This window comes from Centroberyx gerrardi, chromosome 7, assembly GCF_048128805.1.
Source record: "Centroberyx gerrardi isolate f3 chromosome 7, fCenGer3.hap1.cur.20231027, whole genome shotgun sequence".
In the NCBI taxonomy this organism is placed as follows: Eukaryota; Metazoa; Chordata; class Actinopteri; order Beryciformes; family Berycidae; genus Centroberyx; species Centroberyx gerrardi.
Genome location: NC_136003.1, coordinates 28,837,935 through 28,864,912, shown reverse-complemented (window position 1 = coordinate 28,864,912; position 26,978 = coordinate 28,837,935). Strand labels below are relative to the sequence as shown.

The window sequence follows — 26,978 nt, the reverse complement described above, 5'->3', positions numbered from 1 at the left end:
ACAAACTCGTCCAGCTGATCTTGGTGAGTAGTTTATATTCTGGTTTTCATGGCGGTCAAGTGCCTGTGAAGACTGTGTATCTCAAATGTTGTTTGATAAAGTGAAAACACCTTGTTCTAATAATTACCTTTTGCCTTTATGAATTCAATTTTCAGGTGAATTTTAAGGTTGTTAGTAACTCTGCAGAAAACCTTAAAATCAACATGCAGTCCCATGGAGAACAAAAATCAATTATATTCACTAAATGTCACAGCTGCGTCCTCCACATTAACACCTTCACACTTTATACTGACTTTGCAACACTTCTGGCTGAAAAGCAGCACTTCACTTCCACCAGCTCAAGGTTGAGCCTATTTAACTGAGTGACTGTGTTCTGCTTCGTTTAGGACTTCACACACTTCTCATTGTCTTTATGAAAAACATAACAAACCTATCAACTGGGGAAATTGGAGAGAGCCTTCATGAAAGCATGATTAAAGTCAAATAGCGATGAGGACAAGAGCAAGTGGAACATAAAAAAAAAAAAAATTAAAGATGAAGTGATAGCAGCTTCGGCACACATGGGCCCCTGTATATCTTCCATTATCGACTGAATCACAACTGGAAACGAAATGCGGATAAATTATATCTGGCAACATTGCAGATGAGAGTAATTTGTTCTGGCATTGAAATAAAAAATTACTCTCCGCTGTGTCTGGATGAGGCACCGAGACGCCAAGAGAGGATCGCAAACTGATTCACCTGTGGGAAAAAAAAATCTAATTATCTATCTAGTCTTAGTGGTGTGTTTACACCTGTGTTTAAATGAGCTTTGGTGCTGAATCTGGACAGTCTGCTGAACAGAGGTGGAAAGAGAATGTCCTATTCAAGTAGAAGTACTAGTGATGCGCGGGTCAGGTTTTTTTTAACCCGCCACCGCCCGACCCGACACGTAAACATATCCGAACCCGCCCGACCCATTTTCATACACATAAAACAACGACCCGAACCCGATCCGCAACCCGAAAAAAAAAAAAGATTCAGGAGGCCAGATAATTTTCCAAAGACTCGTGTCACTAATGTAAGGTAAGTACTAAGGTACTAAGGTAATACTTAGTGCTGCACTATTTATTGCTCCAAAGTTTATTCCGTAAATTTAAAACCCATTGAAATTTAGTTTAGAATTATATTGTGTGTGTGTACTGTGTGTGTAGCCCATTTGACCCGCATTCTCAATATCATCATCATTCGACCCTATTTTACTCAAGTAGAAGTGAAAGCACTGGTGTAAAAATCTCTTTCATTTAGTTCTCGGGTGTAAATGGGCTCCTTATAACACAACTCTTTTGAATTTGTGATCCTTCATGTTTCCAGTAGCTATGAAGTGCTTGATTCCCTCCATGCTGGAATCTGTCACTGACACCTGCGTGTCGTATCCCTGACGGTGCGCGGCTCTAACGAATCCTGTCATTATGAGTATTTCAACTCATTTATCTTTCACCACTCACGCTGATCCAACTGCCTGCAGTTCACTAACAGGCTCTTATCTGTGAGACGACCACATACAGTACAGTTTGAACCACAGCTAGACTGATACTCTTCTTCCTCTTCTCAGCTTTTACCGGCGGTTCACATCCTCGTTTGTTGTGTTACCACCATATAATGCTGATACCAATTCTGATATTTTTTGGATTGAAGCTGCTGATTGTCATTCTGATTTGTCATTCATTATCTTTAAATTAATTTAAATATTTTGCAATTGACATGCCATGGCAGGACAGATGCCTTAGAATCAAACCAGACGTTTGGGCAGGACACCAAAAACATTTCACTCATTTAAAATGTGTGTGCAGCATTAGCTGCACTCTCTAGATGTAATGGCTTGCAGATTGCTGACCATCTGCTTACATTTGTAATTTGGAATACCCAAATACCCAAACTCCATAATGCAATCTAATTTCAATAAAGTTTGGATTCTTTTCTCTCATAGAATATGTTGCTAAACAATTTATTCCAAATTAATGAAGTCTTACAATCATCATCATCATAAATCATAAACCAATTATCAACCATTATTTTAGGAGGTGTAACAGTAGACTATGTTTGTGTCTATGATATTACAATCGCCACGGTACAATCATGACCCGCCATGCTAAAAAAATAGTTTCTATATTCTATATCTATTTTCTATAGTGTTTCTATAGTCATTCAGTAGTGGCCTAGCTGCTGAAAATGCACAGGATTTTTTAGCCCTTTTTTTTTTAGGGCTGTTAGGCTCTTAGTCTTCTTTTAATTTACTGTATTTCTGCTGAGACGCGGAAAAAAGAAAGAAAAAATTATAGGGGAAACACTGGAGCTGGATGTTTGCTATGTAGCTTGTGTGGCTAACGTTAGCGACATCATGGGTTGCCTACCTGTCCGTCAGATGTAAAGCCACCTCTGCATCGGTCTTGAAGTTTTTCAGAGTGCTAAGCTCCCTCCACCTTTGAAATGCTGCAGCAGTGTTCATCTGGGTTTTGGAGGGGACTTTGTTATTGCGGGCTTTGTCGGGTTTCAGGCTTGGTTGCAGTACATTATTGCATGGTTGAACAAATTAAACTGAAAGACATTCTGAACACAAGGGGGCTGTGGATCACTTCATCAAAACAGAAAGTACGGGCCAGACTGCTTGTTTAGAAAGCTTGAAATCTTAGCAGCCATTGAGGTAACAGTGGAACGACTGGCATTGGATCAATAACACTTGCAAACCCCCGCTGATAAATTATGGTAATTTTGTGCAACAAGCCAGTAAAACATTACTGATTGTTCCTTTAAGTCTCTAAGGTACAAGTGTGATTCCACAAACAGCTGGGGAGGAAAAGTGCCAGAAAAGGGGAAAAAAGAAAGCAGGAAGAGAGAGAGAGAGAGAGTTTGAGTAAACATAATGAGCCTCACAGGGGAAAAACATCAAAGTGATGAAGTCTCGTTGTCTTACGATGACCCGGCGGCTGCCATGGTGATAAGTTGGTGGTAAACATTCGGGAGTGGTTTTGAGTCATCCTGACCACATGGCATTTTAGACTTCTCTTGTAAACACCACTTACTCACAAGTGCATGAGTGCACACACACACACACACACACACACACACACGACACACGCATACACACCCACAGATTGCTAAGTAATGTCGGTAGCTAAATTAGAGGTTCGTTAGCTCATTATCACCTGTTTAATCAGCAAAGGGCAGAGCATCCACCCCCGGCCAGCAAACAAGCAAAGAGGAAAGAAGACAGTGGGGAAATAAGCAAGATTCAGATTCCAGATTCAAACTTTTCTATTTGTCTGGTGCCCACAGAATAAATATGAATGTTTACTCATCCAGTTCGGCTTGTAAAGAGAAAAAAAAAAAAAACACAGAGCAGTGAAGAGAGAAAACACACAGAGGGATGGAGGGAGCAGGAAAGGAGGGGATGCAGAGAATGACTGGAGGACTGAGAGTAGTGAGTAAACAGAAAGTAGAGGTGAAAAATAACAGAGAAGTCACAAGTGAGGCCACACCACAACGTACGGTGAATCAAAGTAATTTACTGTTCTAAACACCTTCTTCCGGGCACTCTCCATAAATAGCACACAGTGTAGTTACACAAAGTCCTGTGTTTTGGTAAATGTCACTACTTGGTTGAAGTGCAACTTTTTACTTTTTTATTTACCGTCTGAACGAGTTTCCGACCAGGAACTGCCACATGAGCGCCTTTATTATGTCGGATGATCAAGTCGGAGAAATCGGGATTGTGGATGCAGCACGAATTGGCTGAGTGACGTATTCACTCTTTCCAACATGGCTGAACAGAGCACAGAGTCGTAAGAAATGTCATACGATAAGGCCGAAAATGAACCACGAGTACAAATTTAAAAGACATGGATGTTCCTTGATAACTACAGCGCTACTGCATTCAATTTCCTGTGGTATTTCCATTCTGAAATAGCCAAAGATTGCTTACTAGCTAGGCTATCGCTAGCTCAATTGCTAACGTTAGTCTAGAAGGCAATGTGTGTAAACAGCTGAGGAATATTCCGACCATAAAGCATGTGAACACGAACTAGTGGGATGGCCGAGTTGTGACGTATTCCTGACTTGGAGAAAAGTATGACCCGACATCACCTGAATGCAGAGTTAGCAGGTGTGTCAAGAACACATTAAGCACACGGCAGACATGTAAAATTTCTGTTTGTGTCTCTCAGTGGAAGTTGGTATAATGAACTGGTTGACATCTTCTTGATTTGACATACACTGGGCAGTCTAACTGAGGAGGAGATGCAGCAGAGGATTCAAAACTTTAATAATAATAGCCAACATTTGGTATGAAGATAACCGACTCAGCCTGCTAACCGCTATCAAGAAAATATTTCCGCACACTACAACTCATCACAGCCTTTTCATTTGCCATCATTTCCCATCATCTCATCTGCCATCTAAAAGTGTTTGTTTATCCCTTTAGCATTTTTTTCTTTGATCCAACAGAAACAGAGTGAGTTCTCTTTTAAATGGAGCACCAGTTTGGAGACTTAAATGGAAATGCAGCTTATTATGGGTTGCACTGTGGGAAAATTAGACTGGGATGACTGGGTGTTATCATCTAGGAGGCTGACAACACGGCCCATTGAAAAGAGACTTGAAAGGGTTTGGGTGGAAATTAGTGTCACTTGGCTATGGCTGTACCTCAGCCTAAATAACTTCAATTTAAATTACAGATCAAACAAAAGCCAAAATTTAAAAAAAGTCACATCACGAAGTATTCAGGTTTGGTGACCAATGTGAAATAATTATCATATTGTCCAAAGTTTAATATCTTGTTCTTGTCATGAGTCATTGCTCCATTTCTTCTCAGAAATTTGGTCTATATAAGTGGTTCTGGAAGTTTTGGTGTCAAATGATATTAAGATGCTGGGACTTTATCATGCCTTAGGGTTGATGCCCCTCTGGATAGAAACATGTAAGAGAAACCAGTCTTGTTCGCTCAGTTTTACTGTGTTTAAAAGTGAGGATAAGAGACTTCAGGGTATAAATGGTGATATCAGAAAGGCTTGAGCGATGGAAATTAATCAAGAGTGAACTCCGAACATCTCCAAAAGGGAGTAATGAATAATGAATGATGTCACACAGAGTTTAAATTTTGGGGGATTTCTTGGAGCAAGGTTGTTGACGATATAGCGTGCTGTGAATAAAAAGCAACCAGCTTAGGAGCTAAAGTTCAGTCCGAGATTGTTGCAAAGATGGGAGAAACTGCAGTAGGATGAGCTTTGAAGTCTGGGCCCAAGAGTCTGAATCTCAAAAAAAAAAAAAAAAAAAAGAGAGATGAGAAAGTGAGTGTTGTAGTACAGTGGGCGGGAACGTGAGCTGAATCAAGGATGAATCGGCAGAGATTCGGGGGAGCAGGCACATGAACTGCATTATGCCGTGTGAGTTTGAGTGACCGGATACGCTGACCACAATCGATCACATCCATGACCCTGCCAGCCAGCGGCAGTAACCAAAGAGATACCACAGTGGGGCCTTAATGCCACAGAGCCGTCCAGTAAACAGACCCAAGGTTTGGTCTGATGATAAGGATATAAAAGCGTAAGGAGGAAATCTATATTTGACCTTTTTTCAAAACTCAACATGGAGCAGGGAAAGGGCAGGAAATTCAAGTGTCATCGTACTGTGAGCTACAGCAGATTAAAGGATAAATTCAGCGATTTTGGAACTACTGTATATATAATTTGTCTCTTCCATCCCTGTAGTACTTGGACCCACAGACAATATTGGCTCCAGAGACAACTGTCAGTTAAAACAGTGAGCTCCGCTGCTTCTTGCTGCTAACAATGAGTCCAAACTGTTTGTCAAAATATCTCTTAAAAAAGCCAGTCAGTGAAAACGATATGCTGACCGACCGACATATTTCTCTCCACGGCCCGGAAAGCAGCAGCACCGCACCGTTTCCACTCAGTGGATCGTCTTCTACCAAACTCTACTGTTTACAATCTGACCTGACCATCCAGAACTAGATCACTCCGCCAGTAACGCACTTAAACTAAAGCTTTTATTTACCAAACATTCCTTCATCACATTGATTTGGCGTCTTCAGTCTACCTGGTTGACTTCAGATTAATGAAGTTAATTGCTCCTTAAAGGAATTGTTCACCCAAAAATGAAAATTCAGTCATTATCTACTCACCCCCATGCCAGCTGAAACTCAGGTGAAGTTTGTTAGTCCATACAACAGTCCCTGAGCTCCACAGCAGAACGGCATAGAGGCCTTTCCAAAACAACCAATTACTTTGTATTTAATCGTCAAATTTAATAAGTGAGCACCCATATTAATGTTTGATGTCATAATAATAATGAAAAATGCCATAAAATGTGCCATTTTTAACTATAAACGCTGCATGTATTACTGCAGAATACATACAGAACAGACTAAAGTGGACATAAAACAATATGGGTGCTCACTTACAGAATTAGACAGAAGTAATTGGTTTAAAACAGTATTTCTACCTATTTTCAAATCTCACGCTTTTATTTTGAAGGCTAAACGGCCAACTCGGAAGTTTTGTTTCTGGTAATTCGAGGAAGAGTTACACATGTAGTTCTCCTCGTTCTTGTATCTCGGGCAAACGTGAACTTTTCAACAGCTAGAGTGGCGATTTCAGCTAAATAATGGTGTAAATGTCTTTTCAAGTCACTTTGGGATCAGTTGGCTTATGCTGGACAAGCTGCATGGAGCCATTTTATGGTTACTTTCCGTTACTTTTTGAACCATGAGGTCAGGTCCCCAGCAACTTCAGTTGTTTTGGAGAAGGCTTCTACGCCACTCCGCTGTGGAGCTCAGGACGCTGTCTAACAAACTTCACCCGAGTTTCAGCTGGCATGGGGGTGAGGAGATAATGACTGAATTTTCATTTTTGGGTGAACTATTCCTTTAAGTGGACATGTTTATGTTTATTTTAAAGATTCCAAGTTAAATGCAAATTATTTTCACATTCCTTTGTCTTGTATAGTGCCATTTACAAAAATTGTAAGAATTACAGCACTAGATGACAATACTGTCATCCATACCTTCCATCCATCCTTACCCATTTATAGACCGTCAATAATCTGCTACCTCTTGTGAACCCATTCATTACAAGTAAGAAATTATGGACATGGCATCCCTTAAGATGTGGGAAAGAAATGACTGTGAAGAAGCAATAAATTCAAATTGGATCCTAATCCTCTTTAAGTCCTCATCAGCAGTATATTGATTAGAATCTGAAAGGCACAACTGATCCTAGTTAAGCCCTCGTACTCTTCAGACGAATCTGGCCCTGGTGAGGTAGACTGTGTCCCATATTACCCATATTATCATTACAGGCCCAACAAGGCTTATGTATTAATTCATGTCACTGAATTTCTCCATTAAAATCTTATTCCTTTTGTATCTTGCTGCCAAAAGAAATTATGTCAGTTGAACTATGGTGCCAAACAGATTGATAGTGCTTTTTTCATGCCATAATATAAACATTGTGAGTTATTCCTGGTCTAGCCCAACTTACCCCTGCTAAGGAAAATTGAATTGGATTGAACAGAAACCCTGTTTTTTACAGGCCAAGTATTTTTTACAGGCTCCTCTTTGAACCTTTATATGGGGTTCTATCAAGATCCCTTTCATATTTTAGAGTTTTTACATAATCTATGCAGCAATTACCAATGATTCAGTCAATATCATTTTTATTGAGATATCTGTTTTATTATGAACTCCGGGCAATGACAAAGAAGGTGCAGAGATTCACTGAAGATGAGCCAACTGGATCAGAGCGGCTCTGTAGATCTTTTGGAAACTTCTGAGACTCCTCATTATGTCGTAAATAAGCACAAGAACAGGTAAAGCAAGCCAACTGTCACATCAGATAGGTATTTAGGTATTTCAACTGTCCTATCAGACAGATAGCCTATTTGATAGGAACATTTCAAATAGTGAGATCTACAACAGTTTGTAGGGGGGAAAAAAACAAACATTAAATTTAATCAAAACGTTGTCTAGTAATACTGGCAGCAGGAATTTTACCATTCCCCCTTAAATGACCTTAAATTCATCTCAAAATTAAAATGAAAGAAATTCCTGCATTACTCACAGAATTGATTAGCCTCTTTGCTGATATTGGTACAGCACTGTGGTCCTTAATACCTAAAACAAATCTTTTAGAGTTTTAGTTATTTCTTTTGGGTTGGTTGTTTTGGAGTCCAAAACAAAATAAACTGACATTAAAGCACTCATGGTGTGTGATATGTCCATGCTGCTGTCCTCAGTCAAGACTTTTATTCCATCCAAGTGTGGTGTTATCCTGTCAGCATGCAGTTTCCTTCCCTTCTGTTAAGGAGCATGGTGACTGGGCTGGGCACATTAGGTTCCTATGCAACAACATAGATACCATAACTGTAGTGAAAGTAAAACTTTATGTGAGCAGAAGACAAAAAACTGTTATATCACTGTTGGCATACTGAAGATAAGACCTGTCCATAGACGACAATTAATGCACACAGAAATATCACCTCCTCTACAGTGTACAGAAGAGATGAGTCCTCTGAATATGAAATGATTTTGTCATGTCCATCATCGGCACTTTTTCTTTTATGTGTCTGTGTTTCCCATGGTAGATTGTGGCTTTATCATAAATATACAGATACCTTTCTGAATCATCTGGACAGTCGATCCAGCTCTGAAACCTTTCTGGTCAGCATCAATGGGCAACTCACTCCTTCATCTCCCACAGAAGCTAGAAGCAGCATAAGTTGCAAGCTCCGTACTTGATTACCGTAAAAGCTCAAAAAAACCACACAGAAACACAACTGATGAAACCGATGTTTGAAGATACTAACCATTTTTGGAAGCACACATTTTTTCCAAACTTCCATCAGTCTGGCACTTGAAGGTTTTTTCTGGTATGTGCGGGTTCTTCTCATTCCCTCATTTAAAAGCTTCATATGTGGGTGCACCATAGACATCTCTAAGGTGTAACATACTTACCTGATATAGACATCTCCACAGACAAATATGAGCCTGTTAGCTCTTTTCATCTCCTCCAAACTCTCCATCCATCTCATTCAAATACTTTCATTAATACAGTGCAACAGCTTTTATGAAAATATTTATCAATGTTTTTAGTGTAGTTTATTTGCACATATTAAAACAAATAAACAAAAAATATATATACATAATAATAATGTTAAAAATAATAATTGCTGTAAAGGTGGTACTCTACCTTTTAGAATTGTATAGTTCATTGAGCCGATGTTTTAAGTTTTATCCATTCGTGTTGTACTGCGAGGTTCCACGAGAGACTCCAAGACTGCAAATAATTGTTTTGTCTCTGTACTTTATAGAGAAAGCGTTCAATCCCTCAGTCTTGTGCCATCTTCACCTCCTGTGGCCAAAAACATATATATGATAATGCACATCGATCCACATCGATTGAGGAGTTCAAACCTCCCGGCCAAAGTCACTGTTGCCTTTGAGTCTCTTGGAACGTGAATTGTTCAAGCATTTCTGTGAAAGCAAAGCACGGACTCCCAACTATTCAGTGCCTTCACATAAAAGCGTGACTGTTGATATTCTCAGTGACTTTAGGATGAAGGCAGAGAGTATTTTCCATTTCCCATCTGCAGACAGCAATATCAATCTGTCTTACTCTATCAAGTCGTCACATAAAGTCCTACCAAGAGGACAAATTGGAAGCACATATGCAGAAATCGAAATCGTGGACCACTACAACATCTCAAACGAGGTCATTACAGTGGTTACTGCCAATGCAAGCAGCATGGCTGCTGCCTTTTCCCACTCTGATGAATGTCCAGCTGAAGAAATTCAGAAACTGTTCAGCTGATTAATTTCCCAACACTGTTGCATCTGGTGTCTTCTATAGTGTGATAGACATATTCTGGAAGTTGCATACAGTTGATGATAATCCCTTGAAGTACAAATGTTTGGCCTCAAATCAAGTGGCCCAATGTGCTCTTAGAAGCCCAAATTCATTTATTAGATAGTTCACAAGATGGTGCAGATTAGGTCAGGAAAAAGGGTCGGGAGCTCTGTCAGAAATTCAGTGATTAGGGAGGACAAAGAACCAAGCCAACTGGACTTAATTTGTGGAGCTAGGACAATATCTATGTTCCACAGAAGCAGGTAAAGATGCCACTGAGCGCTATCCTCGGAAACAACGCTGCCTATTAGAAAAGGGAGAAGACGGAAAAGAGTCCAGTTTTCTACTGCTTTCCCTGGAAGGGTTGCTTCACGGAGAATGGTGTCTTTTAGAGGCACCGGCTTATTCTTCTTGTCATTCTGGGCAAAACAAAAATTTCCAGCATACCTGTGGAGAGCTAGGCTAACCGAAGAAGGTCGACGACAAGGCTAGCTAGCTGGCAGGCAGCTAACTAGCAGGGTAGCCAGGGGGCCGAGACCAATAAAAAAAGCAGCGTGACTGGTTGACAAGCGTGGGCAGATAGCTTGGGCTCTGTTCTGGGTGCAGGGGAGTGGAAGGTAACTGAGGCAGGGAGCCTGGTACCAAAGGCGGCTAGCGAGCGTAGGCAGCATGCTAGCGATCGAGTGGAGCAGCACTGACCTGGGTTCCTGAACTTTTCACGCCCTGCAGAGGCTGATCCGAAGGAAATGTCCTCCTGTGGGCAATTGAGTGAGAAGGGGATGGGAAGGTCAGTCGCAGCTGTGTAGAGAGGCAATCATAAGGTCACGAGAAGGGAATGTCGACGGAAGAGGACTGTGCAGTGTCCTACTATCCATCACACTACTACTAAAAAGCCAGATGTCATTCCCCCATAGATGGATCTCGAACATGAGAAACAGGATTTTCTCTTTCCAGTTGCTGTATTTATTCAGTTTGGGAATGACTGCAGAGGATTTGCCTAGCTAACTGCTCACATTATCTGTGTTGGGTAACCAAGCTCTCGATCATCCCCACACCGAATAAATACTACACCTGTAAACACAAACAACTAGGCTAGCTCTGTCTTTTAATAACCAAGATATTCACCGGAATACATACATTTTCCATACATAGATTTAGCTACAAGCAAGCAAAAACACAGTTACAGATTGCTACAAATTCTGAGTTTACAAATCTGAGTACACATTTACAGACTGTGATGCATGTTTACCTACACATTCATGAGTATGACATCACTCATTTACATATTTAGCAGCATAATACCCGCATATCTGATTTACCTGTGTAAAGGAAATGAGTAACTTACCTGATATACCTGTGAAGAGAAAAAGAGCAATATACTTATGTGATTTACATGTGAAAAGAAAATTATTCATATATTGATTTACCTGGAAGACACATTTTTAAATCTAGATATTCTTAAGTATTAATGTGCTCTGTTTCTGACTGCTGTTTTTATTATTTACATTTGGTCACAACTTTTTTTCTTATTTCAACAATGAATACTAATTCCTTGATACTAACGCCATAAGCAAATATTGTTGGTTTACTGTAGCAGACCATTGTTTTAAAATGCTGCTCTCCTTAATGGATTTATCAGTTTTTATTGTTTGTGTTAGCTTTCAAATGTTTGTGCTCAATAAGATTTATAATTTAGCTGTCTCAGATGCTAAGCAGTTGCTGGTAGCTGGTACCAAGACAGGCAGAGATTGTGTGTTTTTATTCAGCATATAACACCTGTGAATTGTATGGCACAGTGGATCCAAATTAAAATTAAAGAATAATTAAAGTAGTGGGTAGAGAAGTATTGCATAATGCACCGTAGCAGGTATTGGCTGGCACCAAGAGAAAAAAAGAGACCCTGAGCTCTCTTTCTCTGTAACACTTGTGTGTAACTGATGCATTGTATAATTGGCATTAATTTGATTATGCAAATTAGTACCTGAAATTAGGTACAGTCAGCTCAAGGGGTTAACAATAACTCCACTACAAGAGGATTAAGAAATGAAAGGTTGAATTAATAAAGGAGGGGTACAGATTGGGGATGCATGCATGGAGGAGAAGCGATCCAGCTCGCTAAACAGAGAGAGAGGAGGGGAAGAGAAGTGCTAATGCAGGTGAAATTAGACCTGAATTGTTATTGTCTCTTTAGCTAAGGGGTCATTAAGGTTAATAGCATTCAATCTGCTTAATACATAACTGTCTCACTGGTAGCAAACATCTCCATAGCAAAGGATGGGGAAGGAGGGGAGGGCAGTTAACATTTTCAATTATCTGACTCTCATTATCATCAATTATTAAGGTTGCATAGAATCGATCGGACAGTATGGTGAATGTTTAGTCAGGTGTGGAAAATTACTCGAGCGAGTGAGCGATGATTCAAAAAGGGAATGAAGTAAGGAAAGGTGAAAAAAGGTGGTGAATGCTAAAGTCAGCCAGAGGGAGATAATTCAAGTTCAGTCAGTCTCATTTCAACCAGTTCTATAGAGAATCTATTTAACATTCATTTTAATTCAACTTCACGGTAACAGTTTACTTTACAATGGCCTTATTCCAGTGTTTTAACCTGTGTACTAACTTATGGAAAAGCATTTGTAAGTACACAATATTACTGTGTAGGTACTTGCTGAAAATGCACACATGAATCCTATGGAACGGGTAAAACATTACAGTCCGCTGGAGGTTTGTTCTCACAGCAGGACTCTTCGCTTTGTCCTCATCAGTGTCTGTCACCTCCCCCCTCCCTCAAGCCGGAGGCCGCATCCTCCAGCCAGAGAGATGACAGTAATAAGAGGCAGCCCAAGAGGCGACGTGATGACAGTGAGGATGGAGAGGTGATGGAGACGGTGGCTCTCGTGAAAACACTTGAGGAACCCCAAAGAAGGACCATCTTCTAACGCTCTCAACAGATTACAAGGAGCTCAACCTCCTCAAATCAGCCTGTAACCTTCCTCTCAGGAGCGAAACAATACACTGCCGTGAGCAACGCCTCAAAAGTGACAAAACAAAGACAGATGATCGCTATATCAAATTCAAATCTGCTTTATTGGCATGACAGAAAGGATCTATGTTGCCAAAGCATTTGCAAAGGATAAAGTCAAATAAATAATGGATAACAGACAAACAATTCTACAGATTCTACACATATCAATAGCATGTAAAAGCATACTAGCATATAAAAGCAATTCAATACATTCAATATTGAAGTCAGTGTATAACAATATAGGACATCGGGAGGAATGGGGGAGCATTTCTTACAACAAGACAAAATTTACAAAATCATTCTCGATATTTACATTTTCTCCCGTATTTGGTGACATTTAGATACAAACTTTGCTGCAAGATTGATAGTTTTTTTGTTTTTCTCCTATTAACATTTTGAGCTTTTCTTTCTCAATCAGTGAATGAAATGTTGGTGAAATTATATCTCCACAAATATCCTGGACTCGGGGGGGGGGGGGGGGGGGACGTCAGGTCTTCAGGTGTCTTACCAGTTCAGGCAGAGTGACCTGACCTCTGGGACGGAAGAGACTGAAGGGGGCGCTAGAGAGAGCTGGCAGTCAACCAGGTGGGCGACCAGAGGAAATCCCAGAGAAGAGTCTCCTTCCCCAGTGGAAGTCTGTGAGGAAGACCTGCTGCCAACACTATATCTCAAGTTGAAGGCTGCTTCTGCATATCGGAAAATACAAAATGAACACGTTTGGCTTCATCAGTCAGAGTCGGGTGTTGTAATTGCTGAGATTTGGTCTCTGTTCGAAGCAGCTAGAGATGGATCACAAGAGATTTCAGTGTTTTTCCAGGGACTTAATCATTTGAATATTGGAAAGTCTTCTAGTGGTGATTATATTATTGCACACACACACACACACACACACACACACACACAGTTACATAAAAGAACACTAATGCATGCACATGTTGTACACACATGCATGAATTACAGTATTTATTAATATATTCATATTTTAATACAAAACCTTGAATTGGCATGATTGTCAGTGTTACATTGGAGAATGACTTTACAGTGGGACATTCATAGTAGCATCATATCAGTGTGTAGATAGATCATTTGTTTCTGTGTTCTCTCCAATACAGCGCTCTTGTTTTTGGGAAGTGAATGCAGCAGGGAATTCAGAAGCTCTTGTCTCTTAACAGCTACTATCCAAGAGTCCTTCACTAAGACACTGAGCCCCAAAATACTCTAGTGGAGCTGCTCAGTACAAAACCTTGTGTGTGAGCATGTGTGCAACCCTGCAGACCACTCAAACTACTTCTTAGGCAAACAGAGAGAGTAATAGCTGGTGGGATAATTAAATCCTTAAAACCGTGCTAACTTTTCAGATGATTTCAAATCTCATATCAAGCTGGAATATTTTGTACATTTGCAGTAAAAGGCAGGTTTTGTACAGTTTAAGTATCACATTCACACATTATACGGGGATTGTCAATAGCTGCAAGAACATGGGCTGCTCAAAACATTTTAAATGGATTTCTATGCGTAAATTAGGGTGTTATTTCACTAAATTAATTGTAGAATTGTTGAATTAAACCCTAAGCAAAGTCTCTGCATCTAACATCATTTGTCACTAAAACCTCCAAACCTGCTTTAATTGAGTACATTTCTAGGGACAAAGTGGAGCAATGACTAACGACTGACAAGATGTAATTATTTAGTCAGTGTGACAAATTAGAAGTATCCACATCAAAAAACTGTGGGGAGAAAAGGGCTTCCAAAGTGGCACAGGATATAATCAAAGGGACTGGAGGCACCTTATTTCTGCAACGTCAAAATATTATTTTGACAAATTATTAGAGGTGAGTCACCAAACTATCAGCTCAGAGGGAACATTGGTCTTGAATTCTCCTTGATGTGATTTTTTAAATATGTGGCTTCTTGATTTCTGTCAATTTTTTTGCTTGATCTTTTAAAAAAAAAAATAGCAACTTGGATCCTTAGGATTTCCAAAATCCTACTACAAAAACTACAAAATCAAACCTGGACTCAGTCAGGATAAGGCCTGGCAAGTGCCACACCTTACCATACCCCACTGACACCCATGCTGTACAGCAGTGGTTCTCAACATGGGGTCCGGGGACCATCAGGGGTCCTTGAGGGGGTTCCAGGGGGTCCCCAGCATATTGATGAATTGTTAAACATCGCCATTAATTAATTTACAATACGTTAATGCAATCAGAGAATGTAGGAGAATGACTATTGGTCATAGCTTCACTGTTATCTCTCTACCTACAATACAGACAGTCATGGAATTCTAGACAAAATCATCTAACAATAAAAAATATTCTCAGATTAGGGTCCAAGAGACAAAATCTCATCAAATGGGGGTCCATGGCTATAATATGGACTAAACTAGGGGTCCTTGATATGAAAAAGGTTGAGAGTCACTGGTGTGGTTCTGTGGCTGGAGGCGTCCTGACTGGTTGACGACAGGCTGGGTGAGTGTCGGGGCGGAGCAGCGTGTCGCCGGTCCGCTGCCGGGCCGTGGATTATCCCCCAGGGCCGGCCGACCGAGGAGAGAGAGTGTTACTGCAGGAGCGGCCGGGCTGCCGTGGCAGAAAGGTCAGCTGCAGGGGACTTTAATATGAGACCGCACAGTCTGTGAGCAAGCACTGACCTCTGTGGGCCACTCCACATGGACATACACACACACACACACACACATACGCACGCACGCTGCAAGCCATATTACAGGATCTGATACAGTAGGTATTTGTTGACCTGTGGGCCACACTATAAAAGATAAACAATACCTATAGGGCAATATGTCACACACATCTACGCACACATGGTCATATTCAACTTTAATAAAAACCACCAGGTAGCAGTAGCTGTGGGCAGCAGGGTGTGAAACTCGGCTGTCTGATGTGCTGAACAGTGTTCACTCACCTGTTTTAATACACCCTCCACATCTGTGAGTTTACTGCTGCTGTTTGTCATTTCCACCCCAATCTCACAGGGTGTCACTGTCACTTTCCACGATAAATGGACACAACACCCCGATGTATTCTTTAGATAATGAGACGTGAAAACATCACTCATCTCTGTGGTTCTTCATCGGAAACCTCAAATGATGTGTAGACGGACTCCTTGATATTTGCTGTATAATATATTTATATCTCAGTAAGGAGACGTCATATAAATATATAAAAATGCATAAAAATATCTAGACATCTTGATCTTAAATATAAGCCAGATTCTCTTTTTAAAGGGGGAAAATGAGTTGCTTGCTCACGGGAACTTCAGCAGTACTTGGCACTGTTGGAAGGGAACCAAGGATCAAACTACCAACCCTTCACCTACTAAGCGACGTCCCTAACCTTCTCACCTTCGAGTTAGCTGCTAACTATTCCACACGATTCTGAATGTTTTCTGCCATGGCCACTTTGGAGCTTAGATCGTTTGAATTTAATTATTTTATGAGAATGTAAAAACTGTGTGTTGCCATATAGCTTAAAGAATACACCAAGTTTTTGGGAGAATTTCTCGGTCAACATAAACACCAAAATCATCCATGTGTCCCCAGTGGATCATTGGATCCAGTACTCCATGCTAACACTTTAGCATACACTGTGTTGAGTGATAGTAGGCGACTAGCATTATCCAAAGTAAGACTGACATTTTAGTACTAAAAATGTGTTAATTGTTTTTATTCTATGGCCTGTAGATCCATGAATTTTTTTAAATATCATCAACTCAATATAGCTGATGTAGCCGGGGTTATTTTTGGAACTATTTCAAGTGAGCGACCACGTATTCATCCGCTGCGCAGGGATTGCATCGCCCACCACCTTCACTTCCTATGGAAACAGGTAAAGTAGTCCCTAGTTGTTCAAAACAGTACGTTATTTTTGTATCATATTTAAATTTTTACCAATCTCCTACACTAAAACTACCAGACTCAGCTGCATTTGAGCTTATTCCCCATTTAACTGCCACAAGTTCTCATTTTCTCTCTTTTTAGATAATGTTAGTGGCTACTGTCAATGCTAAAGTGTTAGCATGGAGCCATCAATCTACCGGGCCAGTCTCCCAAAACTGCTCGGACGCTGACGACTGTAGATGTCACTGTTCTTCCCAGTCCAGTCGCACACCTGCTGTGGTTTGCTGTTGTATCGCAGCTCTTAAAGCTTGACATTTGCCCTCATCTCCAGCGATAGAAACAGTAAATCCTCTATAGTGCATGAACACTGTATATGGGAAATATTTCATCACAGAATAAACCAATTTGCCAAGTGAAACAAGTGTACTAAGAACACGCTGACACCACACACACACACACACACACACACTTAGAGCATATCATATTGCACACTCATAGACAAAGAGGTTTGTGGTCTCTTTTGGAAATCCTGAGGACTAGTTGCTAGGCAACCAGGGGAGTTTCTAAAAGCACGGTATCACCACTGCAGAGGGGAGGGTGGGGCATGATGGGAATGTGTGTGTGTGTGTGTGTGTGTGTGTAATGGGGGGGTAGTAGAGGCAAAACAAAACATTCAGTTGGCTTAATGTTGTGTGTAAACCATGAGGCGAAGATGATTATGTAATGGAGTCTTGAAGTTGGCATGTTAACATCTTCTCTATAAATACGCCTAATCCCTGTTTTCACATAAGAGCCAAATCCTATTGGCACGTATAGAGGCTGCAGGTGTAGGGCGATACTGAACATCCCGCTTCTCATTTGTCAAGCAGCATGGCTCGCGTGGGAACTTGATTTATTCAAGGAGAGGGCAAAACGATAAGTCGGGATTAAACAGAAATAGACAGCCATCCGCAGTGTTCGCATAATAGGCTGTAACTCATTTATGTAAACACGGCTATACATCTTCTACAGTATGAAGAGGAATGAAGCGGGAGCAATGCCCGGGCTGCGCTGCACGTATCGATCGACCGCGTCTCCAAGTGTGTGTGAATGTGTCTGCATGTGGGCAACGATCTCAGTAAATTGGTTTTATTTCATGACTGTCTAGGAAGATGTGAAGGAGTGGATGTCCCAAAACTTCCTCCAACTACATGCAGACAAAACAGAGGTAGTTGTCACTGGGCCTGAACGCATCTGCAGACAAATTCAGCTGTCTCTTGATTGTTTCAAGCCTGCATTGAAGATTAAGGAGTTATCTTTGTGTGTGTTTAAAAAAACTGGTTTAGACATATTCTTACCAGCTTAGGAACACTATAAAGATTCAATCAGTTTTGTCTTTGACTGCAAAATCGTGAGTTATTAATTTAACTCTCAGAGTGTAAAAATCAACACTATGCCACTGTTTCTACAAGTGGCATAATTCAATTATGAATTCTAATTCTAATTTTTCTTTTTTAAATCACTGTATTTGATGTTTGTTGATGTTAATTTGCTGGCTTGTTTAGTCTGTTTTGTGGTGTTATCTTGTGTTGTGGATGTGTGTTTTTATGACAGCAACTTCCAAGCAACTGTCTTGTTGATGTGGCAATAAAGTAAAGTAAGTCAGTCCACACCCACCAGAGTTAATTTAACACTTTTAGATAGTTTTGAGGAGCCATATCAGCTGTATGAGAGGACAAACAACTCTCCAATAAACTCCACTCCAAATAACTGTCACTGAAAAATCAGCACAACACTGGATAATCCGCTGTGTAAGAATCTTATGCATGTTTTTATATAATGCTGCCTTCTGTAATTTGGTGTTCTCCTATCTCAACCAGCAAACCACAGCATGACTTCAGATTGTGCAGAAGTCTGCTGGCAGGTTACTGAGGAAGCTTTAAATGCCACTGGAGCATGTTAGACCTATTTTTGGCTTTTCTGCACTGGTTGCACTGGTTAATTTTAAAACAGATTTTATGATTTTCACGATTGCTGTCAAGAGTTGGCAGCAGGCATTAAAATCCCCGGCCCGCTGCTGCAGCTCTGATCTTTTAACCCTTCATGTGCTGGAGCTCAGCCTGTGATTCTTATTCTATTATTAATATGTTTGTTTACAATGTCTGTCTCTGTGTGTGTTTTTGCTGTGCGATGAGTTTGAATCAAATAATCAGATTAATTTGTTTGATAATTCAGGAGCTCTCAGAAGACAGTGTGTCATTGACATTGTGTGTGTGTGTGTGTGTGTGTGTGTGTGTGTGTGTGTGTGTGTAAATGCATTACTTGGATCTATGTATTACAGATGACTTCATACTTTAGCAGCTCTCAGTCCACAAAGTTTATCTTATCTTGTCTCCTCTAACTGTTTTTATGATAGCAGGCATTTCTTAGTTCAAAAACACAGTCAATATTGCTCCTTGAACTTGAGGCAGAGAGTCCAGGATTAAAAAGTGTCTCTGGGTATTTTCCATTCAGAGAGCGTGTGTTGCAGAAAAGATGCCCTGCAACACAACTCTCTCATGGACTCTCTCATGCTAATTCAGCCCATCACGCTCGAGCTCACACACCCTGGGAACCTGTAGGTCTGAATCATTTGAATTGCAGATATGAAGTACATGGAAATATCTCAATATGGCATCAGTAAAGACCAGGAAACAAGCAGCGCTATAAAGCTGCAGTGCGAGCGCCTGGTATCAAGAAGCTGCTGTTTGGTGTGCAGGGGAACAAACCATAAACTGCACGGGCAATGGTTTCAGTTTAGGAATTTAAGTGGAAAAAGTGAAAACCAGAAGCCACTTTCCAAACAACATGGCATGATTTTTTGAGGTGAAAAAGACTATTCAGAAGGTTTAAAGTCCTGACCTGCAACTAGAGGGTTATAATATCTCATAACATTTTACAGAAAAAGATAAATGATGTGTTGCACAAGAGTCGTGTTTTCAAGCCTGTGTTTTGGGAACATGATGAACATGCATGATGTGAGAAATTGTAGCAGGACAGAATATCAGTACGAGGGTAATAGCTCAGGACTAAGTGAATAATCGATTGTAATCTGGTCTGGGGTTTTTTAAATGTTATCCCTAGTAAAACAAAAACAAAAGCTTCCAGTCCAGATTTCAGTGGCGTCTCCCGGCCTGAGTGATGAGCACAGGTTTTGTCAGGGGTGAGAGAGGCGAAGGCCTGAGGGAAACACACCGGATCCTCTGAACTCGGGTCAGGTCTCAGATACACAACAGCAAAGACTAAGACTACAAGTTTCGACCAATGAGGGTTTTTGAAGGCCGATACTGATATTAGGGGTTCAAGCCCGTACGATCTGCCAGGATGGATTTTCCCACCATTTTGACTTTTTTTCCCCCTAAGGCCTTTTACATTTTTGATGTATCCACAACAAATTTGCAGCATAGCATTAGTGGACCTACGTGCACAAATGGGCTGTAAACCAGGTCAAGTGGATAAACAACATGATTGATATAAAACAATGAATTTGCTCGAAGAAATTGAATGTAATTTAATGTATATCGATTAGACATAATAATAATAATAATACACTTTATTTGTATAGCACCTTTCATACAAGAAATGCAGCTCAAAGTGCTTTACAACAAAGAAATTACATTACAAAAATACTGTAGGTGAGAAGGAGGTGGAGGAGTTACACTTGGTGACAGTCTTGCAAAGCTCAGTTAATGTAATACAAGTGAATTTTCCCATGGTTACATCTTTTTTACCGGGTTTGCTGAGGTCATCTGTGTTTACAGCAATGCTGGCTCTAATTGAAGTTATTTTGTTATTGAAGAACAATGCAAGTTCTTCACAATTTGATGCAGAGGACTGCGGACGGGTGGGGGCAGTGTTGAGTAGCTGGTCAATAGTGGAGAATAATATTCTAGAGTTTCCAGCACTCTCTGTAATAATCTTGGAACAGTAATCCTTTCTTGCTAGACGTATTGCTTTGTTATAGACAGTCATGGCTTCTTTGTATATATTACAGTGAACTGTGAGCCTGGTTTTCCTCCATTTTCTATCAGCTGCTCAACTGATTCTCTTAATCTCATTAACAATGTTATTGTTTAACCATGGGGAGATTCTGTCAGTCGACCTCTTTTTAACCTTTAGTGGAGCAACAGTATTTAAAGCGGATGACAAGGTATTGTTGAAATTTTCAACCATGTAATTTAAAGAGCAGTCAATGCTGTATGACCCAAATGATTTCATAACATTAGAGAACTTTGCTTCAGCCTTGCCATCTAGGAATCTCTTTTGAACCAAAAATTCCTAAGTTAAGATTAGGTTGGCATCAAAAAACACACAGTGATGGTCAGAAATAGGTAATTCTAATACTGAAACATTGTCAATGTTTAACCCTGTTGTTATTACCAAGTCTAGAATGTTACCATGCTGATGAGTGGCTTCATTTACATGCTGGGTAAGTTCAAAGCTGTCCAGTAAATTCACAAGCTCCATAGCTTTGGAGTCATTCTTTTTGTTCATATGAATATTCAGGTCTCCATTCAGGATTAATCTATCATGTCTAGTGATACCAAGTGAGATCAGCTCTGAGAATTCCTGCAGAAACGGCGATGAATATCTTGGTGGCCGATACAATGTAATGATGAGCACTGATAATTCTGCTTTGAGCTCAAGAGCAAGATATTCAAATGATTATCATTACACACAAACTGTGTAGAAAAAATGGCTGCAATCCCTCCTCCTTTCCTGTTTTGTCTGACTGATAAAAATTATAGTTTGGAGGACAAGCTTCTATCAGTGTTGCTACACCAGTAGTGCTGTTTAGCCAGGTCTCAACTAAAAATATTAAATGCAAATTCTTTTCAATTATCAGATCATTAACCAAAAAGGATTTGTTAGCCAATGATCTGACATTAAAAAGAGCTAATTTCTGCTGTAGGGATTCTGTGACAGGAAAGGAAATTGGTTGTGGCTGAACATTGACAAATTTAAGATTCGTTGGATCCCTGATTGGGACGGAGACATCCTCTGAATGCCTTGGGCGATGTGGAGCAGGGGGTCAGGTGAGGGGGGGGGGAGATACGGGCTGTCTGCCTGTGTGTGCTGTCCTTGTCCTTCGCGCTTATCCGTGCATTCTTGTTTTGGTACGGCATCCCAAGAGCGTGACGTAGGTTGGCACCGAGTCTGGAACCAGTGATGCTTGGATGAATCCCATCAGGCTTAAAGCGGTCTTTACAGTTCCAAAAGATATTGAAATTGTCAATAAACTTTATCCCATGGGTGAGGCACGCCGATGTCAGCCATGTATTCAGGGCAAGGAGTCTGCTAAAAGATTGGAACGGGGCCTGAAATGAATACATGTTGCGATTGACAGTCGCTCAGCTTCTCCAGTAGCAGGCAAAAGTCTTTTTTCAGGATCTCAGAGCCAGTCTTCTCTCGCAGAATGTCAAAAGACCCAGCGTGAATAATAATCCTCATGTTACTTGGATGTGTAGAGAGGATAACTGGCAACAGCCGTGTTAGCTCCCTGGCAGATGTGTCATCCATAGTTAGATTTTCAGTCTTTGCCATTCTTACATGCTTGGTTATAGAGTCCCCAATCAGAATAGTGTCTGGCTTATCAGGTGTGGAGTTAGCAATATTTCTTCTACATGTAACGATGTCCATGTTAATTAAAATTGTAAAGCTGTTAACTATTCCCATACAGCAACAACTTAACCCCTGACACCCTTACTGTATATCATTGCATTGCATTATGGCTTGAACCCCTCCTCATCGCTGCTAGCGGCTGTATTTTTGAATTGAAGCAGCCAATATTTTGGACTGATATATGTTGAAATTTCACAATTTTCATGCCAGAAATTGCAAAAAAAGACAAGTATTAAGTGTTTCTCTCAGAACGATATTCTTGTCAGGGTAGAAAAGCTTCTGAAACAGCATTTATACCCTCATGGGACACTAAAACTCTCCACTGAAATCCAGACTAATGAAACTCTTTCAGGCGTGTCTGCAGCTCCTTCAGACAGAGTGAGGCAGGTTTCACTGCAGGTTTTACAGACTGTTGGGTAAAATCCTCCCACACCACACTGGAATGATTTCTCTGGTTAGACATCTGATCTAAAAATAAGAATTAAATCATATTCACTAGCTGTGTTCAGAGAGGAACCTCAGTCATATCAGCAGTGGACTGCGTGACGAGCCGATATCGGTCAATATATCGGTCTAACCCTAATAAGGGTTTCTCGGAACGCTGTTTAAAGTGACGGGACCTTTCCAGGTTCGACCAGCTTCTCATAATCAGACCTGGAGGAACCCGCCGCCTTGGGTCTTGTCATCGATGTTCATGCGGTGTGAGATGGTCGATGAGCCGGGCTTCAAGTTTACTCTCAGTCTGATCACAGCTCATTTAAATTCTACCAGCGTCCGGCTTCTTATCCGTGACTGAGGTGATGATGGGACACGGCCGGGGAAGCCTCATTCATGTATTCGTTCATTCATTTGCAAATACATGAATCATAAATCAATCGATAAATCAGTCAGTGCACATGCATGGATAGATGAATGATGAGTGAATGCGTAGATAGACAGACAGAGATGGATAGATAGATAGATAGATAGATAGATAGATAGATAGATAGAGTGTTTTTGAAGGAAAGTTTTTGAAGATTATACAGCTACATTGAGCAGACCAAGCACAATCTTAAAGGTGCTACATGAAACATTTAAACATCAATTAATTAAATTACATTTACACTCATTTTTCATCATTAGTATAATTTCTGAAACAAACGAGGCCATCGGCGATTGTCAGCCTCTATCGGCCTCTACTCTGCATTTTACACTGTGTGCCACCAAGTCATATTTGGCAGGAAATCTACTGGACTGCTTTACGGCACAAAGGGAGATTGTTTACGGCACAAAACAGGAAGAGGTTCTGTTCTTCCAGAGCAAACGGAGCTAAAGCTTTCAGAGTTTCTGGCAGCAGATGGTGGAAGGAGGAAAAGACTGATGGAAAAATCGCTTCCAACATGTTTATCCTCTTTAGGGAGGGGGGGGGCAGGAAGCAACGGGGCTTCTGGGAAATGTAGTCTTAATTTGGAGAAACACTACAGGTGTGATTGGTAGTGCCTGGTAGCCACAGGAGACTGGTAACCACAGGCTACCAGTCCAATCATCTCCACCACAGTCTCACTTGTTTATGGTAATTATACAAAGATATTGCAATTAATTTGACAGTGACATATTGATGTTGAAAAATGCTGCACATAGCACCTTTAAAGGGGAGCACCAGAAACTGTGAATACGATCAACTGTTTAGAAAAAACTAGTAACTTGAGAATCAAGAGTCTAATTTGTGATATACATGATCTACAACCTGGACCTGTTCCACTGATGAATAACAAACGTCGTGAAAATGTATTATGTATACCCAGATGAGCTGTATCTCACGGTGGTGCAGCTAAATGCAATGTGTTATTATGCAGCAGATATCCTGGGTACAGTTACCTTTCCTATAACAAAACTGTCCTAGCAGACAGGAACAACATTTACAGTAAGATTTAGTTGCATTCCCCTTTAATAATTCATGATTATTGATATGACTTAATGACCTTTCAGTTATATCCTGATGCACACCTTGAAGTTGGCTCTTAGCTCTGCAATCTAGGCTGGACTTCCAGTTATATAATGCCAAGTGCATAATTCAATTTAAAAAACTGATATTCTGACAGAGCAAAATATAAATGCCATTTGAAAAAGCAAAACCTATTTCTATTTAAAAACCACATCCTGGGAGGTTTGGACTTCAGGTTGCAGCTTGACTGAGTGGAGAGTCAAACTGACATGGACCCTGTTCTTTCATCTTGTCACATTGTGCTCAGTAAGAGCAAATATTCAAACACTATAATCCCTTGATGCTTCTTGGTACTTTAGCCTCTTCACATTGCAGTGCTTTCACACACATCATTGATTTTAGTCAGTCGCTGCCACCTGCTGGTGGATCCATATTTCAGGCCCTGCAGCTATGAATATAACAAGGAGACCAAGACCTTGTTTCATTATGTTTGAGAGGTGGATAGACAGGAAAAGCAATAATTATAATTACAGGACCCATTTGGAGCTATGTCAAGTGCCAATCTAACCAAAGCCCATGAGGAAAAAAGACAAAAACCACACAGACTTGTCTTTAAAAAAACATTTATTTCCAAACAAGTTTAAAACATTGCTTGCTTTTTAAAAAAATAATCCATTGAAAAACCTTGTCATTTAAGACATTAAAAACACATGGAGAAGTTAACACAACTGCCACCATCACCACACCCGGTGCGCCCCACTTGCGTCACATGGTCAACCAGACCACCGACACAGGTAGACACCGTCACAGGTGAGGGGTTCACACTGCAGCTGAAACGCCTCATGCAAGGGAAGCACACAGTCTGCAGTCTGAACGCTGCTGGCCTGTCGGGGAGCATGAAGCTGCAGCATCAGTCTGGCGAGGCGCGTGTCTCCTCCTGTGCCGTGTTCACCTCGCTGGTCGGAGCTCGTGACGCTGCTGCCGTCTGCCCATCTCGTTCTGTCGCCAAGGCGGCCAAGGTCGGTTTCCAGGGTTAGCCGTCCGATTTGCCCTACAAGATGAGATGAAACTGCTGTTATGGTGGAGCAAAGTCACTTCACTGTTGTGGTCGACAACTTGGGAAAATATGCTGATGGCTGCCGTGCTGCTGGCAGTGATGAATCCTGTTCATAGTATTCTCATGATGTCACATGCATTTCATACCAATATGGTGCTTTAGCTACAATATACACAGCTCATTGGCTGTGGCTGTCTTTTTGATTATAATCACCTGTTAATTTATTAGGATCACCTGTTATTATCCTACCAAGATGGCCATGCGGTAATGTAACAATACTATGAATAGGAGGAGTCAAGGGATGTCCATCATAGGCAGGTGTATCACTTTTACCTGCCTCTAGCACACAACAAATTCTGTTCTCTTGTATGGAGCGCTCACACCAAAATCCATTCAAAAACATGGTAATTTAATGTGGCCTTGTTTATCATGCACCCCATAAAACGATCCAACAACTTTTCTGAATCGCCAGGAGCCACCTTTTAATTCGGCGTATATTCAAGCTATCAAGTAGCGATTATTTAATTAAAATGGTGTATTTTAGTGGATGCAGAATGTGTGAATAACAGGCTAACCAGCTGAAAGTTTAAATTTTACTGGAGTAAGGACTGCATGGTGAATCGGAATACTCTCACCTCAGTTCTCACTCCTTGGCTTTCTTTTCGCTGTTTTGAAGTTTCTCCACAATCTTCCGTTCGTGTCCTCCGGGGTTGGGTCGGTTGGTGTTTTCACAAGCCTCCTTCTTTGTCCTGCCTTTGCGAGCAGCGCCACCTGTAAACAAAACCACGACTGGTTATAAACAAAACAAAAACACACCAACATACACGCGAAACTATTTTACACTCAAGTCTTCACACGATAATATAGCCTACCAGCTAGCTAACGCGTTTCTAGGTTTATTCACATTTAGTCGAGACTAACTGTAGCTTTCTTAGTGTTTGTTATTTACGTTGTTTGTTCGAGAAAAGATCGAAAATACGCAAAATAAACAAACAAAACGCCACGTTTCTTACCTGTGTATTTGTCCGTCAAGTTGTAATATTCGTATTCATCGTAATACTGGTCTTCAAAACTGGTTGGCTCGAGGTTCTTCACGTCGACGAAACTCATGTCTGTTTCTCTAAGTGTTTGAAAAAAAGTCGACAGAAAAAGTTTGTCAAGCTTTAAAAACTGTAAAAATTCTGGAGAGACTGACTTGTCGTTGAGCAACAAAAACAACGGCTGGGTGAAAAGTCTTCTGCTGTCTGGATGCAGGTTCTCCTCTCAGAAAACAAGCTACTGTTTATCTGAAGTTCACCGTGTGTTTTTATAGCAGCCCGCCGCTCCGCCTCCGCACCGACACTCCCATCAGGTTTCCCCTTTCTGCTTGCAGAAAAGTTGCATCATTTTTAGTAAACGTTTAATCAAACCCAGCCCAAAATGTCACTGGAGCTGGAGGTCAGCATGGCATATTTGTTTAGACTGTGTTTTGCTTTGTGGGTATATGTATTGTACATTTTAGGCTCAATTCACTGGCATTCCCTGCAGCCTAATATCGTTTTCCACCAAACCTGCTTATAAATAGACTGAATTGTTTTTCT

The 26,978-nt window shown here is 40.7% G+C and overlaps 2 protein-coding genes across 2 annotated transcripts in view; both read right to left on the bottom strand.

Annotated features, from left to right (window-relative positions):
* The window catches only part of doc2a (double C2-like domains, alpha), a 108,945-nt gene that overhangs the window by 71,185 nt on the left and 10,782 nt on the right, over window positions 1–26,978 (bottom strand). The window contains exon 2 of the mRNA XM_071894630.2: window positions 1,566–1,577. The gene's annotated coding sequence lies outside the window, so the exon portion shown is untranslated. The remainder of the gene's footprint in view (window positions 1–1,565; window positions 1,578–26,978) is intronic.
* Window positions 24,948–26,681, bottom strand: nupr1b (nuclear protein 1b). The gene is made up of 3 exons (XM_071894667.2): window positions 26,412–26,681; window positions 26,034–26,169; window positions 24,948–25,392 (listed from the first exon to the last, which is right to left on the bottom strand). The coding sequence occupies exons 1-2, from the start codon at window positions 26,506–26,508 to the stop codon at window positions 26,042–26,044; spliced, it is 225 nt and encodes a 74-aa protein (XP_071750768.1). The 5' UTR covers window positions 26,509–26,681; the 3' UTR covers window positions 24,948–25,392; window positions 26,034–26,041.

Coding starts and splice junctions, on each gene's coding strand:
- nupr1b (XM_071894667.2), bottom strand. CDS start 26,508: ATGAGTTTCGTCGACGTGAAGAACCTCGAGCCAACCAGTTTTGAAGAC. Junction 26,170..26,411: donor CTTGACGGACAAATACACAG/GTAAGAAACGTG, acceptor TTTTGTTTACAG/GTGGCGCTGCTCGCAAAGGC.